We start from the raw sequence: 17,909 nt of genomic DNA on the forward strand, positions 1-17,909 counted from the left end.
CTTTTAAATAATTGCCTACCTGTGCAACACCAGTGGCTGTTTTTGGTACACAATGTCACGTATGCAATAGTAAACAACTTCCGAAGCAACATCATTGTTTAGTTATTTGATTTGTTACTAATGAAACACTACTACTTTTACATCATTCACCTGTAGTGTGCTATAGTTTTTGTTTCCACGAGTAGGAACAATTTGGGGGAGGCTGGGACACAGACACCAATTTGCTTCAAGCAGAAGCAAAAGATAGAGAAAAAATAATGCAAAAGTATCCATTTTAAGAGGAATGTCAGCACAATACATCTCGTGGTTCTAACATTTAGATGAGATAGAGTCTTGAAAGAAGAAGTCAAACCTAACAATTTTCAATCAATAACAGACGAAAACTATTTATTTTTTAATAATTAACGAAGAATTACAGTACAAAAACTATGGAACCTCGATGCCCAGATAAAAAGTTGAAACTTTGGAACCCTGTTTACCCAGATAATCCTTGCAATTCCTCCTTGGAGTCCAAGAGGACCCTTGAAGCCAATAACCAGCAAAGATTAAATTGTCAAAAACACTCTAATCATTTTCAATTCCATTATCAAAAAAGTCATTTGATTTCTGTTTAAGATAAGAGCACCCTTAAATTGAAGAGTTCAGAATTCCGATCAGTCTTTCTTTTCTTGACTTCCAACCCCATTTCATTCTCCTCACTCTGCACAAAGTTCTCTTCCTGGGAAGAAGCACAACGCAATTAACTCAAAAAAATCATGTCAAATGCTGCTCTTCCACCCCGGGATCATGTTCCATTTGGTCGATCTGAGCATACTTATAAAGCTTCTCATTAAACACTACCTGGGGGTCCTTCTCAATCAAAACCCCATTCTCATCATAGGCATCCTTCAAGAACACAGTCCAATTCATCTCAGTCCCGGCCAAGTAAAACGCTCGAGGCTGTTTCCGCAGCATCTGATAGGTATGCTTCGTCAAACTAAACTCCTCCTTGAACTCCACAAGCTCATGAATGGATGCTCTCTTCTCCAAAGTCAAGCTCAAGAACTCATGAATCAACCCAACCCTATACTTCTCCGCTTCCAACGTCCACAAATCAAACCTATGCCCATCCGAATAGGGAGACACCAAGGGAAGCGAGTTCAGCAAATTAAGCTTCCTATTATCGTCCAATTCCAAATCCAAATCCTTCCCATACTTCACCGGAAACCTAAACTTCCGCTTAGCCGAATCCTCGTCAACGACGAACTCCCTCTCAAGAGCACTCACGGCGAGAAGCGGGTCCCACTTCACCAACTCCAGCACCCTCTTGCCGTCGCTGTCAACCGCTATTTTGAAAAAGTCAGGGTATTTGGCGACCCTGTCGCGGAAATCGTCGGGGATGCCGAAGAGGGTTCTTCGGTGGTGGATTTTGCTAAGGGGGATGCGGTTGCGGGCGGACATCATGAGGAGTTTGCGAACCTTCTCGACGCGGTTCAGTTCCATTGCGTCCATGAGGGAGTTCTCCTCAGCGAGAAGGTCCTCCATGAGATCGGTGAAGCCGAGCCAGGACTTGCCGTCGGTGTGACGGTAGGTTTGAAAGAGAAGGGGGTGGTGCTGGAGGAAGCGGGAGACCTTGCGGCCGCGCGGGAATCCGAGTTCGCGGTGGAGCTTGCCGGCATCATCGAGGCGGAGGACGTGCTCCGGCTGGGCGGAGAGGAAATGCTTGGAGCGCGTGACGAAGCGTAGGAGAGCGTCGCGGTGGAGAATGCGCTCGAGAGAGGGGATACGGTTGGGCTGGGTCTGGACAGGAGTGGTTCGAGGACTGGGCTTGGGATTACGTTTTTTCTTGAACTTTTTGGGGGTTTTGGTGACAAGGAAGGAGGTGGAGAATGGGGCTGTGGAGGAGAAAGAGTTAGGGTTTAGGGTTTTGGAGGATTTGACGGTGGAGACGAAGTAGGAGAAGCGCCAAGCCATTTAATGAGACCAGAATCATTGATCATCGACGCTTTTATACGTGTGGATAGCAATCAACGGTGATTAGATGATCAAAAAAGTATGCGATTTAACACAAAAAAATAGATGATCAAAAAGTATGTGATTTAAAAAAACATATATTAAAAAAGATTAATTTCCGACCTGCCGGATTCGAACCAGCGACCTAAGGATCTCTGTCAAGAACTACAGTCCTCCGCTCTACCAACTGAGCTAAGGTCGGACATAAATGTTAAAATGAAGAATACTTAAATGAACCAAAATTATCTGATTTAAGAAAAATAATCACAAAAAAAAATGTATTTCCGACCTGCCGGATTCGAACCAGCGACCTAAGGATATCTGTTACCAACTACAGTCCTCCGCTCTACCAACTGAGTTAAGGTCGGACATGTGCATCATGATTACGAGTAACTATATAATATAATGACATTAAAAAACTGAAAAACACTTCATTTCCGACCTGCCGGATTCGAACCAGCGACCTAAGGATGTCCATTACCAACTACAGACCTCCGCTCTACCAACTGAGTTAAGGTCGGACAGGAAGATATCTTTCACAAAAGGTTTTAGTATTCATAAATAAATTAATTTGGTGTCAATGCATTTTTTCTGTGTATCATCATAATCCTTGTTGTATATACAGAATATACAATTCTTACTTCACTTGAGTTTAACAACTTCTATCTTTATTCTAGTCAAACTCCTTCTATATATTTATATATATAATACTTCTTTGTGTCATAATTCGAGGAAGGAATAAAGTTTTCTAATAAGGGAGTAAAAATGCAAATATCTTACTTAATTCTTCTTATTTTGTTTTACTTGTTGTCTTTAATGTCTCTACCTTGTTAAAATGATAATTTTGTCCAGATTAAATGTGAATTTTATATACATGCTCAGGATATTGTTCTTAGTTATTAATTCTGATTTATGTTAATTGAGAACCCTAATCTTCAAATTAGGAAGATGGACCGTACATATCCTTTCATTTGATGTTAGAGCACCACCAGTGAAACAATCCTTAATACGCAGTGCTTCAGTTTTAAATCATTGTGATGATGGAACTTGAATTATAATAAAAAAATGTTACATTAACTATTGACCGAAATTATTATATATATATATATATATATATATATATATATATAAATAAAGACACATATGCGAGTTTATATAACATAGCCCGACATGCACATTATGAAGTTAATAAACAATTCACCTCTTTAATATGACCAAAGATGGCATTTATACAGTTTTCAAGCCAAGTGAAAGATAATTGAAGTTAACCTGAGAAATTGAAAACCAGAAAAAGGAAAAGTACGCATACACTGCACCGTATTTTTTATATTACCGACGTGTCACCTTTGGAAAGAGATAAAAACTTGGATCACACTTTGTATAATGTCACCTAACAAGTTTAACTTGTTTGGAATTCATTACTTATGAGAATTTTTTAATTCAAAAGAAACTACAAATGCTTTTACTACAAACTGTTTTAAATACAATTAATCTTGAAAATTTTACTCCTTCACATATTCTGCTTTAAATGGTTTGGTAGGAAGTAAACTTCCTTGCCTCTTCAAGCAATTTTTTAGTCTTCTAGGATAATATATAACTGATTCTCCAAGCACAGAAATATAACAGAGTTTTAATCATATTGACAAGATTCCACAGGCCAATCTTGAAAGTGAGCTTGATTCCATGTTATAAATATTGACAAGATTTATCAAAATATGGTTTTGCTGGGGTTTTACAGGAATGAGAGCAGAAAGATAATTAATTGTATAGGAATATGGGGGAATTAACCGTCGATCATTTTATACACCACAGCAAAACATATATATATATATATATATATATATATATATATAAAACTTATTCTATCATCATTCATCTTGCCAATCTTAAATCATCATGTGTGTAACTGTAATCAGATATCACATGAAAAATTGAATCAACCAGTATATACTTTCTTCATCCGCTCTGCTCTGCTCTGCTCCTCGTTTGATAATTACAAGGTCCTATGTATATATGCCTTACGGCTACATAGGAGTTGTGGTGGTATCATTGACGAGAATTCACTGTTTCCTCTATGGTTTTTTTTTTTCTGTCCAAAATTTTCAATCCCCACCTTCTATGGTGGAGCATTATGATAATAAATGAACACTGTGAAAATGAATATATGAATATTATGGTCTAATTTCCTCTGGACTTTTAATGAATTAATTTGCCTGTTTCTTAAAGAAAGGTTTCTGACAGATCAGGAGTCTCTGATCGCTGTCACTTTCAATTTCTACAACTCGAGCATCCCACTTTAGCCGTTTCGTTAGAGCTCTGGCTGACTCTATTAAAGGAACTGTGTCACGAATTATAATCCAACCCTGCAAATTTCATCACCAATTGTCACCATATCAAATGGCCTAAAAATATATCAATCCATTCAAAAGGAAGTACCTAAGCTATCTGGTGATAGCCTCCTGCAAATCTAACAATTCTCTATTTTCCCCCTTAGTACCTAAGAAGAATCCATTTTAGCTTTATGCTTCCACAGGAGAAAAACAAAAATTAAAGCTTTCCCGAATGCACTTAATTTGATGATCACATTAGGGTTACTAGGCTGACCCTAGTGGTCCTTAAATGCAGATTGAACTAACTGCACAATGAACATGCATACCCTACATATATATACAATACCATGCTGATAGTACAATTTTTAAAACTGGCGTCACTGTCAAAAAAAAAAGGAAAGCCTTAACTAGGTTTAAAATTGGCAGGGAAACAGATAGCTACAAAAGTAAGCCCATAAATCACACAATATTATGCAAACTGGCAATAGATCTTTGGCCAAATTAATTTCCAGTTAGTACTAGATCATATGATCAAATCCAGGCCATTATGATTTAATTTAATAAAGAAACAGAATCTATTGCATTGCTTTATGACAATAAAACCCAACCAAAGTGAAATCTAGAGACTCCTTCCTTTGTTTAGTGTTTAGCTAAGGTTTTGAAAAGGTTATTCTCACTCAATCACTGTATAACAAAAACGGATTCACGTATGTTCATATATCTTTATATATTCATACCTTATAACATATCAGATGAAGTGAGTAAGAAAACAAAACACTGTAAAGGTAAAGGACCACAAATGAAAAGTTAAATCCCCAGAGTATGTTTTACATACCTCTGGCCGAAGTATCCTGTCAATTTCAATGAACACGTCAAGCATCGCACATCTGCGCTGCCGAGCGAATTCAAGTGACAAAAGTCCTGCTGCATGCACCAAGTCATACGTTCTAGGGTACGTTGGAAAGGCCTCACACCTAGAAACCACAGAAGATCAAATTGTAAGAAATATGTAACTGGCGACGAGTGTTCGGAAACAGTGCCCTTTTCAATTAACAGTGGCCTTTTCACAAGGAAGATAAGTTTAGAATATTGAATCTGATCTGCAAAACTTCGGCATGTGAAAGAGTTTAAAGATATAAAACCATTCCTAAGCACCGTTTAAAAGCTTAAGTTTAAAGATGAGCCACTCCTTTAAATGGTCTCCAAGTCCTATGAATTTAATCCTTACTGCTCCTATTCAAAATTTAATTTAATTTTGGCGTTGAGTGGTATAAGGTTGTTCACTATTCATGCTTAAGCCCGAATAGCTTTGTCATTAAGGGAAAGTTAGAGATAGGCTAAACTAGTTCTTGACTGATACAAGCTTCAATATTTATCAACTATTTCTCCAGGAAATAAAAGAAAATAACTTGGAAAGTAAAAATGGGAAGAGATTCCATACCATAAGTTTTGAAATTCAAATTTCGGGGATCAATATTTCAAATACTAAGATGGATGTGTGGTCACTCAAGAAAGGACGATACACAAAATATTTCTATACAAGGAAATATAGGTTTGATACCATTTGGAAGTAAAGAAATTAAGGAAATAAACTAGTATTTTGACATGTACAAAAAGGCCATTTGAATAAATAATAAAATGAGTACATTGTATGAATTTTAGTCATGTGAAAAGGAGGAGAAGGAAATCAAGTAGGACAATGGAGAAGGCTCTTAAGAGTAATCTCATGGTGAACGATTATCTCCAAGGATTTTGTCTTTTGACAAAACCAAATGACGTTGTCATTCCTGTAGTCATCTTACCCAATGAGATAAGGTTTTTGTTGTTGGATTACCATAATTTTCAGACAAAAAGGTCAGCCAATGGAATTTACTTATTTTACATCAAACAAAACTAAAAAACAGTCAATATTCAAACCTAATTGCAAATGCTATATCCTTCCCACCAGAACTTGAATAAGTTCTGATATGCCGGTACAAGGCATTGACCATGGAAAGCTTATGTCACAAGGAAAATTGAGTAACTAAAAGAAGTTAGTTTAGAGGGGCAGTTATGTGTGTGGATGAGAGTTATTTTATCATTTATGTTTACTGGGCAGTTATTATATTAGTTATAAGTGTTTTAGTGAAACATGGCAGTTTGAACGTATGTACGAAAGAGAGAACAATAAGTCATCAGTATCAATCATAGTCAATTGTGTGTGAAATCTCTTGAGCCTAACAAGTACACAACCTAGTTCAAGACCTTAATGGTTATATTTTACATAAGGAAATCAATAGTTCTATATATTACGAAGGTATCAAGATGTTAAAACAAAATTGGAAGAAAAGTCAAGGAAGAAAGATTTCTAGCATATGGCCTAAAATTTCAGCCAAACAAGAAAAGGGCACACAAAGAATCATGAAATTCTAAAATAAGAGAAAGAAGCTTAAAATACCAATCATGCATAACGCCAACATAACCTCGGTCCAGGATCAAGGGAAGATAGTTGGGTGCTTTCAAAGGTACCACATTCATTACCCATACAGATTTTCTGGCGTGCAACAGTGCAGAATTAAAACCACCAAAATGAGCATTCATGTCTAGCACATTTCTTAGCATGTTATAAGGTGGCGGAGGGTCCTCGTCACCAGGTCTCTTTGGATGATCAGAAAATATTAAAGGTGATAGAAGAGACCAATAATTACGGACTGATGCTCTCCAGCTCTCAGAATCCTCAGAAAACTCATCATATTGCAACCCTAATGCAAGTAAATAGATACGTATTAAGATTACCTCTCTGATAGCAGATTTCATTCAGTGATAGTACAGTGAAGTCCTTCCGTTAAGAGAAATGTACAAGTAAATGTTAAAGAAGAATACAACAATTACCAAAGTTTTCAAGCTCCTTCTTGTTCAATTGATCTCTGGAAGGCCAAGTTTTCCTCTTTTCAATAGAAATCCAACGGCTGCTATGTGTTCCTCCTATGCAGTTCTGCAATTCTCGATAATATGGAGACTCCACATCATACCCTCTGCCACATAAAGGAGGGGGAGAACTGTTCTTTCTGGAAATCCAAACAGACAGTAAATGCAAAGTATTAAGAACATCTATAACATTGTATGCATTATACGACTTTGGAACAATGTGCTGAAATAAGTGTATAGTGGAGATTGAATAATTATTGGAGATTTTTTTTTAAATATTTAGCAGTACTAATGTGACTCTTTATATTTATAACTCTTATATTTATAACTGTTAGAGCATTGTTATAGCATTAAAGTTATTTTTCAATCTTTAAAATGTCCTTGAATGTCAAATTGTCACGAAGAATATAAGCAGAAAGGGAAAAAAAATAAAAAACAAAGAGTAATTCAGTTTCAAATTATCGTCCTCTTGTTCTAAATTTTCCGCACAATTTTAAAGAACTTATGTTTCTTGGGTGTTAAATACCAGCATCACCTCTGGAATACACACAGTGTAATATATTTTTATCAATACATGTCACAACAATGATACCTTGAACTGTAGCAATTCTTTTTACTTGTTTTCTTCCATACGACAGTTTCATCTTGCTGTGAAATCATGTCCCAGCAAAGATTTTCAGCAAAACTTTGTATGGACTTCCATCTTTCTTGCGTGTTTTTGTCACGAGCATTCGTAAGCTGTGAAGTCCAGACAACATAACCCCCTGGCCTTAAAAGTCTATCAGCTTCAATCATGAGAATGCCATCTATGCCATGGAATATGAATGTTAATAAGATTTAAGCAAAGTCCAGATATTCAGGGAATTCACCTCACTGACTACAAGGTACTATACCATTACAAAATGCAGAACTTAAGCCAAGTTAAAGATTATAACTAAATTATCAGATTCTTAAGTTTAAACTTTGAAAAGGGAATAATGATTATGAAAAGAGGCAGCTTGATGGATGAAATACATACAGAAATGTGAGCAATACCTCAGCAAGTAAACTCCAGTTTGGTGGGAAATTCAATGACTAGGAAAATAAACATATAAGGTATGACCATATTTTGCTATTATGAAGTTTGCAATTAGAGAATGGGAATAGTATTTAATAAAAATTCTAATCTAGTGGATTTTGAATAAACATTTTATAACACTGAACGGAAAAAAATAAATTAAGTACAATGTTTTAGCCTGAGATGGTTTTAGACAGACATTTAACTTTTAAGAAATTCCTACAACAAAGAACTAGTTTCCCCTAATGTACAGCATTCACCCTCACGGAATATTTATAGTGCAAGAAGCAACATAAATGGATAGTAATAATCGAATAAAAATGGGAAAAACATATTGGATTAGTTGGAACATCCAGAAAGAACATAAAAGGCCATATATAACCATCATTATTTCTTTTAGGTTCCCAAACAGTAATGTAGACATAGGTGGGGATACAAATACAACACAGGAGGAAAAAGCCAGTTGACATAAATCAGCGTATGAACTGTGTCCAAAATTTCAAAATTAATATAAAGTTAAAGAACATAAGAATGAATACATTGCAATAAAAAAAGACACTTAGGTTGAAATGGGAAATCCATGTATAATCATATTTGGAAGATAACCATAAATGTTCTATGACTGTTTACAGTTAATATTTTCCGTGGTCCCAAAAGAGTGTCAATGGATTATCTAAGTTCACTTATGAAACAATGCAATACCACAAGAGACAACTAGCCCTCAATGTTCAATTCCTGAATATGTAAAAATGGAAAGGTATAACTCGAGAAGCAGAATGAATAAGTACTACAGTCTATAAGAACAATTTTTTTCTTAATTTTTGTTATCTAATTTTTCCTTCTACTGGTATTCATAGTCCAACATCTTCTTTGGAGTTGCCAAATAAATGTGCAAAATGACAGAATTACAATGACCTTATAGAAAATAGTAGGAGGTAGGTTTTCAAAGATACCCTTTCGGTCCCAATCAATGCCACATCTGGCACAATGCAACATGTCAAAGGAGAGAGATGGATATGGCAATTGTTTTGAATTGAAAGAAGCAACCATAGCAGGAAGACCCCTCTCAAGTGTAAGCTGAACTTGACTGCCAGAAGGCTCATAGTTTGCAATGCACATAGTTAAAAGTTGATTCTGAAAGAGGTGTGCTCCAAAGCTACCGTAACCACAGCCAATATCCAGTATCGTCCTAACCTGTATATCCAGAATCCCAACATGTTCAATCAAGGGAATATTATAAACAAATTTTAAGAACCATGTTCACATTCAATACCACTATAACCCATCCCAAAATATATCACAAAGTCCTCTAAATGAAGGGTACAAAAATACTGTGAATACAAAGACCCCTCAAGTCGATAAGGACATGCTGTTTCACCAAAAATGTGAGAGACTTATTCCATTAGCCCATTGGATGCACTTAAAGACAACCAAATGTATCTTTTAAAAGTAAGGTAAATACCAATAGGACGATGGTTCATATATAAATAAGATTAACACTTCAACCAAAGGGAGAATATTTGGATTTTCACTCGTTGTTTGAACAAAATACCTTCAAGATAATTAACAATGATATCTATTTTAATATTAACAATGACCTTAAGTCAATGCAGATTGTCTACCCATTTATCAACATTAAGCAAAGTAGACAAGTTTAAGATTCTACAATTAAATTTCACTGAATTAGTGGAATATGACTATAATTGATCACCACAAGAAATAAAGTAACAAATGCTTAATCACACCATTTCCAGTGGAGAATAAACATCTATTTACCCCTGCATTTACGAAGTTGGATTCATTTCTGAGCCCAATCATTTCAGCGATTTGATGTGAATAGTCTTCCACACCATCAAACATAAGAGAGGCTGAGCGAAAAGAAATTTGCTCTTCATCAAGCATCATCATCCTATAATCAAATAAAATACACGAAAACTTTAGGATTAAACAATAGCTCAAAGTATGACAGCAAATAGGAAAGACATATCACTCACTCACCTTTTGGTTAAGCTTCCAGAAGAAAGAACCTCCTCTGCAGTGAGTTTAACATTAGCAACCCAGATAATATCCCTTCCAGTAGGCCACCTAAGAGGAATTCTGTAATTTGGTGGTGAAAGTGATAAACAATCTTGCCTGAGCTCATGGCCACATTGCCGGTCAAACTCATTGCCATCAGAAAAACCAAGAGCTAGATTGTCAGAAATATTAAAGCAAGGAACATAATTTTCAAACTCCTTATAACAAAACTCCAATTCTTTTAGCCTTGAGGGAGCATAAGATATCTCCCCTATATCCAACAGGTCCGATACAAGTTGCTCATGGAGTCTTCTATAACCATGATAAATGTGACCCCTTGACGCAGTTGAAATTGAGATTGTCCACCAAAAAGACCCCGCAAGAGCAAGAATAACTACAAACACTAAACTAAACTTCAAGAAAAAAAGAATCAACTTATGCCTATTTCTTGGAGTGCCAATAATGTAAGGGTCAGATGATAAACCATTCTCAGTGATACCTAACTTGGAATTAAAATTATCTGATAACAACCTAAAGGGAGACCTCAAGGGTGAGGGATGAGCAGGGGATAATCTTCTATCAAAACCTTCCTTTTCTGTCTTATCTTTGGATTGGGAGTCCCACGAGTCTTTGTTTCTTTCAGGGATCCGAATAGGTACCCCTCTGTGTAGAGGCCTGGACATTCTCTAACCAATAAGCTCGATGCTTAGCGTGCAAATCCTCTATGAATACACCCAGAAAACAATACCATCATTCAATGTGAGTAAAGAAAAACATTGAGTGAATCCCCCTCCAATTCAGCAAGCACAAACCTAACATTAAAAAGGAAAAAGATGGTCTTCATTTAAAATTTGAAGAAGCAATTTAAAACACCAATCCAGCAAATAAACCAAAAAAACTTCCTATTCAGAGAATAAAAACATGTGAACAGGGGAAAGAAAGACAGTTAATAATTTCAAACCACCAGATCCATCACAGACCCAATATTGAGATGTATAGGTACCAACACATGATTTAAATCATACAAAGAAAAGGATAAACTTGAGTGGCAATTACAAGTCTGAACTCGGAAAGAACAAGATGCGAAGAAGTTAAAGTTGAAGTAGAGAACAACATAGGTTGGTGGATAACACAAGAGTTAAATCACTTTCAGCTACTTCTATTAACATTAACAACACTCTCATTAAAGCCTAAGCTCGTTTTTTCTTCTTAAAAGAAAGAATCGTCGTCGTTGCGTTACCGAATCGCGACCCAAAACCAAATCACATATAGTAAATGATAATTTCGTAAAAAGAAAACAAAAATCACCTTCCTTAGCATTCCCAATCGAAACCCAGATACGAGTCATACAAAAACCGGAAGCACGCTTTGTTATTTAAAAAAGAAGAAAAGCCAAAACGAAAAAGAACAATTTGACGTACCCCAATTGAAATTGAGAGAGCAAAAGGAAAATCCCATTTAGATCAATGCAGGAAGCAACACGAAAGAGCGAAACATTGGGGAGAAGCGTCAGATCAAAGGCAGTGAAAAGGAAGAGCTTCGGAAGGAGCAATGACGGGTACCTCCTCCATGTTTGAGGCAAAAAGTGAAGAAGATGATGAAAATTAAGAATCCCGAGAAACCAGGTTGAATTTTATGGCCACTTGCGTTGCTTGGTGCACACCACTCAGAGAAACAACACACCACGTCCCTCTCTCTTTATCTCTATCCCCTCTGGTTTGAGATTTTGCTTTGGTTTCCCTCTGTAACGTATCTCTCTCTTTCTCACACACACTTGCAGCTTCCAATACTAACTCTGCTTGTGAAACAAACGAACGAAAGCATAAGCAACCAGATTTTGTACTGATCCGATCGTGACTCGTGACACTAGCCCCCAGGCCAAGAATTAATAAAAATAAATTCCACAAATAAATAACTGATGCGAGTATTTAATAACCATGATGAAAAACATTACTTGTTTTTATTAATTCTACTGGTAATTAAGACCTGCAGTAAATAATGTTACTATGACAGATTAACTTGAATTAATTATCTGGGATGAACAGAAGAAAAAGTGAGAACTAGGAAGCTACCTAAAAAGGACCATAATTAATCTTCTACAGGAAATGTTTCCCGCTAATCATGTCGTGTCTCCAGAGATAAAAAATAAATAAATAAATTACACGCATCTTGTGGGAAAGGGTAGGAAATTAATCCAAGCCCCACATCATTCCCTGTCCTTCTTCATAACATTAACCATCATTTTAAAAGGTATTCATCAACAAATTCTATATCTTTTACATGATTTTTAAATATTCATTTTAGTAAATTTTATTAATTTATTAATTGATCTGCACCGGTTTATGTGTCATTAAATAGTATTTAGAGATCATTAAATAGAAGTTAATATGTCCAATAAATGTATAGTAATTAATTTAAGGTGGCATTAACAATAATTTATTAATGCATTTATAGGAAGCTTATAACTGAACAAAACATACTTTATAAATATATATATATATATATATATATATATATAAAGAACTTGAATTTTGTTAATAAAAAGTGTAAAAGTGAATCCCATATTCTTTTTTAGAAAGTATAAAGCAATTTGGTATGAGAACAGAAAAATAAAAGAGTGGAAAGTGGGAATTTAAGTTGCTGTAGGAAAGGGAAACCACATGGTAGATAAGAGAGAGAGAGGGAGAGAGAGAGGAAAAACAAAACAATAGGTTTGGTTGTGTTGTTTATTAGTTTAATTTGATGTAAGGTTAATCTATGTGTGTTTTGACTTGAACAAGAAATAGGGGACACTGACCCACAACACAACACCTCTCCTTATTTATTTTTGGCTTTATCAATTTTACATTCTCAATTTCTAGATTTTTTTAGCATCTTTTTTCACCTTTCTTCCACCATGTTTACGACCATGATCATTTTGGTAGACAGATGAAAAAAAGAGATCATGATGTTTTTCTGCTTTTTCATTATTTATTTGTTTTTTTGATAATTACTATTTCATGCCAAAAAGATTTAAAATTTGTTTTACTTATGCAAATGCATATAAGACTGACACGACAAGTATCACAGTAAAAAAAAAGAACAAATACAAAGGTAGGAATACGATACTTTCACCTGGAATCTTCTCTTCATGCTTGCTGTTTTTAAATGAAAAAAGAGTAAGTACAAATATCTTTCCTATCATATTTTGTATTTTGTATTGATTAAATTTTAAGAAATATATAAAAACACTACACGAAAACAAAATTCTAGTTAAATGTAGAAAATTAAAATGAAATGCATGACTCATTTTTTTAATAAATAGAGAACAAATAAGTAATTTTGTTTATAGTTCTATGTTTCTATTGTGGAGAACATTTTTTCAGTGACAAAAGAACAGTTTCTGCATGTGACTTGGCACGTAAATTTGCTTCAGAGTGTAATTGGTTAAGGACAAATAGAAATAGAAACACAAGAACAGTGCGTTGGAAATGTAAAATAATAGAATAATAGATGACCGTCCAAGTGCTGCTTGAACTTTCATTGAAAAATTTAGCGTATATTATATAAATTTTACTTACTTTTTTAATTTTAATAACAGTTATAATGTTTAATTTATTTGTATATTATATAAATTTTACTAACTTTTTTAATTTTAATAACAGTTATAATGTTTAATTTATTTTTATGTTCTATAGTCATAAGTAAGGGTACACACAAAACACAAGTATCTCTTGGAATTTAAACTCCACGTGTTAACTATTCTTAAATCAGTTAAATGAGATAAAAATTACCATTTCTTATTATGAGTAGAAAAAGTTACCAATTTTCTTTTCCAAATGTTTCGATGGAACAAAGAGATACAGTGTTTTTCGCAGATAATGTGTATATATTCACTTCTTCAAAAGTAATTGTGACTAACGAGCTTTATATTGTTTTTCCCATAAAAAATAAATATTTTGTGAAAGATGTATTTTAAAATTAAATACAAAATTTATATTAAGAATAATTCTTTCTACTTATTCTGAACAATTCAAACTTATATGTATATATAAAACTAAATCAAATTTACCTGGATAATATTTTAACATAAGTGAAATTAAAATTTTCAATATAATAAAAATTTAATATAGTGTCTAAGTTATGATACAAGGTTACTTTTAATCTTTGATACCATTTATTCAAATCTTAATATTGAATCCTTAAAAATATAATGGGTAAATTATCATTAAAGATTTTAAATTTGTAATTTCCTTAATTTGAATATATAAGTAGTATAACATCATATACAAATTTATTAAATCATATTTATTGTTTTGGAAAAAAAAAGGCAAGATGAATTTATAAAAAACTTAATACATAACTGATATGTGGTTTGAACCTTTTCACCTGTGACTCCTAACTTATGATCAAAGTCCACTTGAAATGCAAGGGTAATATATAATTATAAAACATTAAAAGTTGTCAACAAAAAGTTTAAAACAAGAAATTGCACGTTATGAAAAAGAAGAATGTACTTGATGTGAAATATCATTACTTGAGCTATGTTATTTTAACAAACAAAAATATTAAATTTTTCCTTATTTGAAGAATGAATTGTTCTTATCAAGCTTAAACGATACTCTATTACTTTAGTGATGAGTTTTTTCCCCTTAATACAAGACTCTATTTCTCAATTGAGTAATATCACTCAAATGAAACATGCAAAACACACCAATGCTACATACCTCATAACTTACCAAAATCTGAACTTTCAACGTCTTAATATCATTTTCTAAAAATTATAGAAATCGTATATTGCAATAATTTTGACTTATGACTCATGTTGTAAACTATCTCAAATGAATTTTAATTTAAAATTTAAATATTAATTAATGTAAAGCTATGCATAACACTAAATCCTAAGTGACTTAGGTAATTACTATTGTAACATTTTTGATTAAAAATAGAATTAATTTTTTTTTTTTACAACAAGATTCTTTTGAAGAGAATATTAATCACAATATAACTTTATATATATATATATATATATATATATATATATATATATATATATATATATATTATACTTGTATATTTTTTCATAGTATGTTACAAAAATATATTTTTTATACAATATTATAAGCTTTACATTAGAATATGTGACTATTTAGATATTTAATATCTAATAATAATATTTTTGAGCATGTTTTCATAATAATAAGTAAATTAAACAAAATAAATAAACTAAATGAAATAAATGAAGAGAATCATTGTATAACCGAAAGATAAATTAAATCATGGAAGATAAATTAATATTAAATAAATATAAAGGACAATATGTAACGAAATATAAATAAAATAAAATAAATGAATTAAAAGAAATAATATAATTCATAAAGAGAAATAAATATAAAAGATCAAAGGAGATAAACAAAATCAAATAAATAAACATAACAAGTGTATAAATAAAGATAAGTTAAATGACATAAAACATATATTAGTGGCATATAACTAAAGATTACAAAATATTTCTTTTTAATATTCCATCGACTTAAAACAACATTACATACAATTTTTCGGTCTAACTTGAAGATGAGATAAAATTATTTTTATTAACTTAATTCATCATTTTATGAGGAATCCTAATTTGGAAACGACGTTGATGCACAAAGCTATTGAATTTTCTTAAAAAATTATAAGAACAAAATCCCGTTGAAAACTAGTCAAAATTGTCTACATTTCTAAACTCTAACTCCATGAATGCTACAGAATATGGTGCACTTATATTATTCAGATGCTAAAACACAAGTTCTTATAGTTTAATAATTTTCTTAAAAGTAAACTTATGCTGAAGAAATCAATTAATAAACCACTTAATAAAATATGTCTATGTAAGTATTTTTTGTTAATGAATGCTGACCGACAAACATCACATGTGAGAAGGAGTCAAATCTGCTAAAATAATAGCAATTAAAATATAATTTTAAAAATAATATTAAATCCTTAAAAAAAATTTGTGAAAAACAAGATAAAATCATTCCGTGACCTGGTATGGGAAATTCTGTCACGAGCAGTTCATAGACACGTCATGGAACAGAAATCATGTGGAGTTATTGCAAGACACGTGTAATGATGAAAATGTCTACCATTTCTTAAACTGAACTATTAGATTATGTACAAAATATATACAACTATTGAGTTGGATAATGTCGATTAAAAGTTTTTGTATTGAAATTCTGCATGAATAACTGAAAGTTCATAATTAAAAAAAAATCATATGAAATTAAGGAAATCAAAATTTATTGTGTATCTTATAAATAAAAGAGAAATATTAATTTGTCATAACACTTTAATGGTAGATTAACTCCATGCGTTTCTTAATATAATAGTATTCCCTCCATCAACTATACATGAGTTTTCCTCACACATTAAGAAACAATAAATAAGTTAATGAATAGAAAATTTTACTAAAATGTCTATTATTATTTTATAAACAATTAAGATATTTGTAACCTACATCATAGAAAAATTAAATTATTTACTGAAGAAAGAGAGTAGATAACAGCTAATTTAAAATATTATAGAAAGATAAATGAAGTGAATATTCTTTTATGTTAACTTAAAATTAACACAAGTGCTTGTACCTTGGACAAGTTTTCAAAGTGGTCCATCTGTAGCATTTTTCTTTTGTCGGTTCAACAAAATCGTGACGTACCCGGTCAGGTTCTGGTATTGTGTGTTGATTTTTTATGAAAAATAAGTAATTTAAATATATATACATGAATAAATTATAATAAAGACATATTATAACAGAATTATTGAGCATGACAATTTATTATAAAATAATAATATAGAAAATTTTAAAATATTGCATAGTATTTTTATCGTGTAGTAGTGAGAGTGCGTTTGTGAAGTGGTGAGAGCCGTCGTAAATGAAATTAAATATTGGTAGGTACTGACGGCGCAAAGTGTCACGAGACCCTTAACCGTTCCTTGTTTCCGTTTTCCAACTTCTATTTTCTACCATTTTTATAAATTTAATGTTTTTAAGATGATACTAGTTAAAAATATAACCAGCATGTTAAAGATCAGGAAGATATAAACAAACAAAAGGATATAGCTAATAATATTTATTATTTTCTTATGATTTTAAAATAATAAAAAAGTGGACAGTTTACGATATCAAAGGACGTCCTTTTCTTTTTGTCTGATAAGAGAACTCTCTCTCAATTGACTCTAATAGTAAGTTTAAGTTATATTTTGAATTATATATAATTTGGTTTAAACAATATATACTTTGTAAAATTCTTACTTATTACTTTAAAATGTCTTAGCATTATTTTACTTAAATAAATGTGAAACTAAGGGTGTAACTGAAAAATAATAACGGAATGTATTTTAGGTTTTAAAATGATAATAAATAAATAAATAAAAATGTTCTAAATAGAGAAATACAAAGATAATGTAATTATTAACTCTAATATTTTTCTTTTTATCAGTTTTCTCACTAGTCACTTCCTTTGCATTCCGATCTTTTTAGATGAAATTGTTAAATTATATATTAATTTAATATTTGGTTCATGTAATTTAAAGAATTAAAGATTCTAATGTGATGATTATTAGAATGTAAGTTATTAAAGTTATGG

General features: G+C 32.4%; 2 protein-coding genes and 3 non-coding genes across 5 annotated transcripts; all 5 read right to left on the bottom strand.

Annotated features, from left to right (window-relative positions):
* Window positions 1-255: 255 nt before the first annotated feature.
* On the bottom strand, window positions 256-2,017 carry LOC114196151 (protein WHAT'S THIS FACTOR 1, chloroplastic). Its single transcript, XM_028086702.1, has one exon. The coding sequence runs from the start codon at window positions 1,951-1,953 to the stop codon at window positions 754-756; it is 1,200 nt and encodes a 399-aa protein (XP_027942503.1). The 5' UTR covers window positions 1,954-2,017; the 3' UTR covers window positions 256-753.
* Window positions 2,018-2,109: 92 nt separating this feature from the next.
* TRNAY-GUA lies at window positions 2,110-2,194 on the bottom strand. Its single transcript is given in 2 exon segments — window positions 2,110-2,145; window positions 2,158-2,194. It is a non-coding gene; the product is annotated as a tRNA-Tyr (tRNA).
* Window positions 2,195-2,275: 81 nt separating this feature from the next.
* TRNAY-GUA lies at window positions 2,276-2,360 on the bottom strand. The gene is given in 2 exon segments: window positions 2,276-2,311; window positions 2,324-2,360. It is a non-coding gene; the product is annotated as a tRNA-Tyr (tRNA).
* Window positions 2,361-2,428: 68 nt separating this feature from the next.
* On the bottom strand, window positions 2,429-2,513 carry TRNAY-GUA. The gene is given in 2 exon segments: window positions 2,429-2,464; window positions 2,477-2,513. It is a non-coding gene; the product is annotated as a tRNA-Tyr (tRNA).
* Window positions 2,514-3,655: 1,142 nt separating this feature from the next.
* On the bottom strand, window positions 3,656-12,180 carry LOC114163455 (probable pectin methyltransferase QUA2). Its single transcript, XM_028047765.1, has 9 exons — window positions 11,724-12,180; window positions 10,285-11,114; window positions 10,063-10,195; window positions 9,240-9,480; window positions 7,822-8,035; window positions 7,194-7,369; window positions 6,760-7,063; window positions 5,158-5,296; window positions 3,656-4,355 (listed from the first exon to the last, which is right to left on the bottom strand). The coding sequence occupies exons 2-9, from the start codon at window positions 10,983-10,985 to the stop codon at window positions 4,197-4,199; spliced, it is 2,067 nt and encodes a 688-aa protein (XP_027903566.1). The 5' UTR covers window positions 10,986-11,114; window positions 11,724-12,180; the 3' UTR covers window positions 3,656-4,196.
* Between the last annotated feature and the right edge of the window lie 5,729 nt (window positions 12,181-17,909).

Source organism: Vigna unguiculata, chromosome 9, assembly GCF_004118075.2.
Source record: "Vigna unguiculata cultivar IT97K-499-35 chromosome 9, ASM411807v1, whole genome shotgun sequence".
Lineage (NCBI taxonomy): Eukaryota > Viridiplantae > Streptophyta > Magnoliopsida > Fabales > Fabaceae > Vigna > Vigna unguiculata.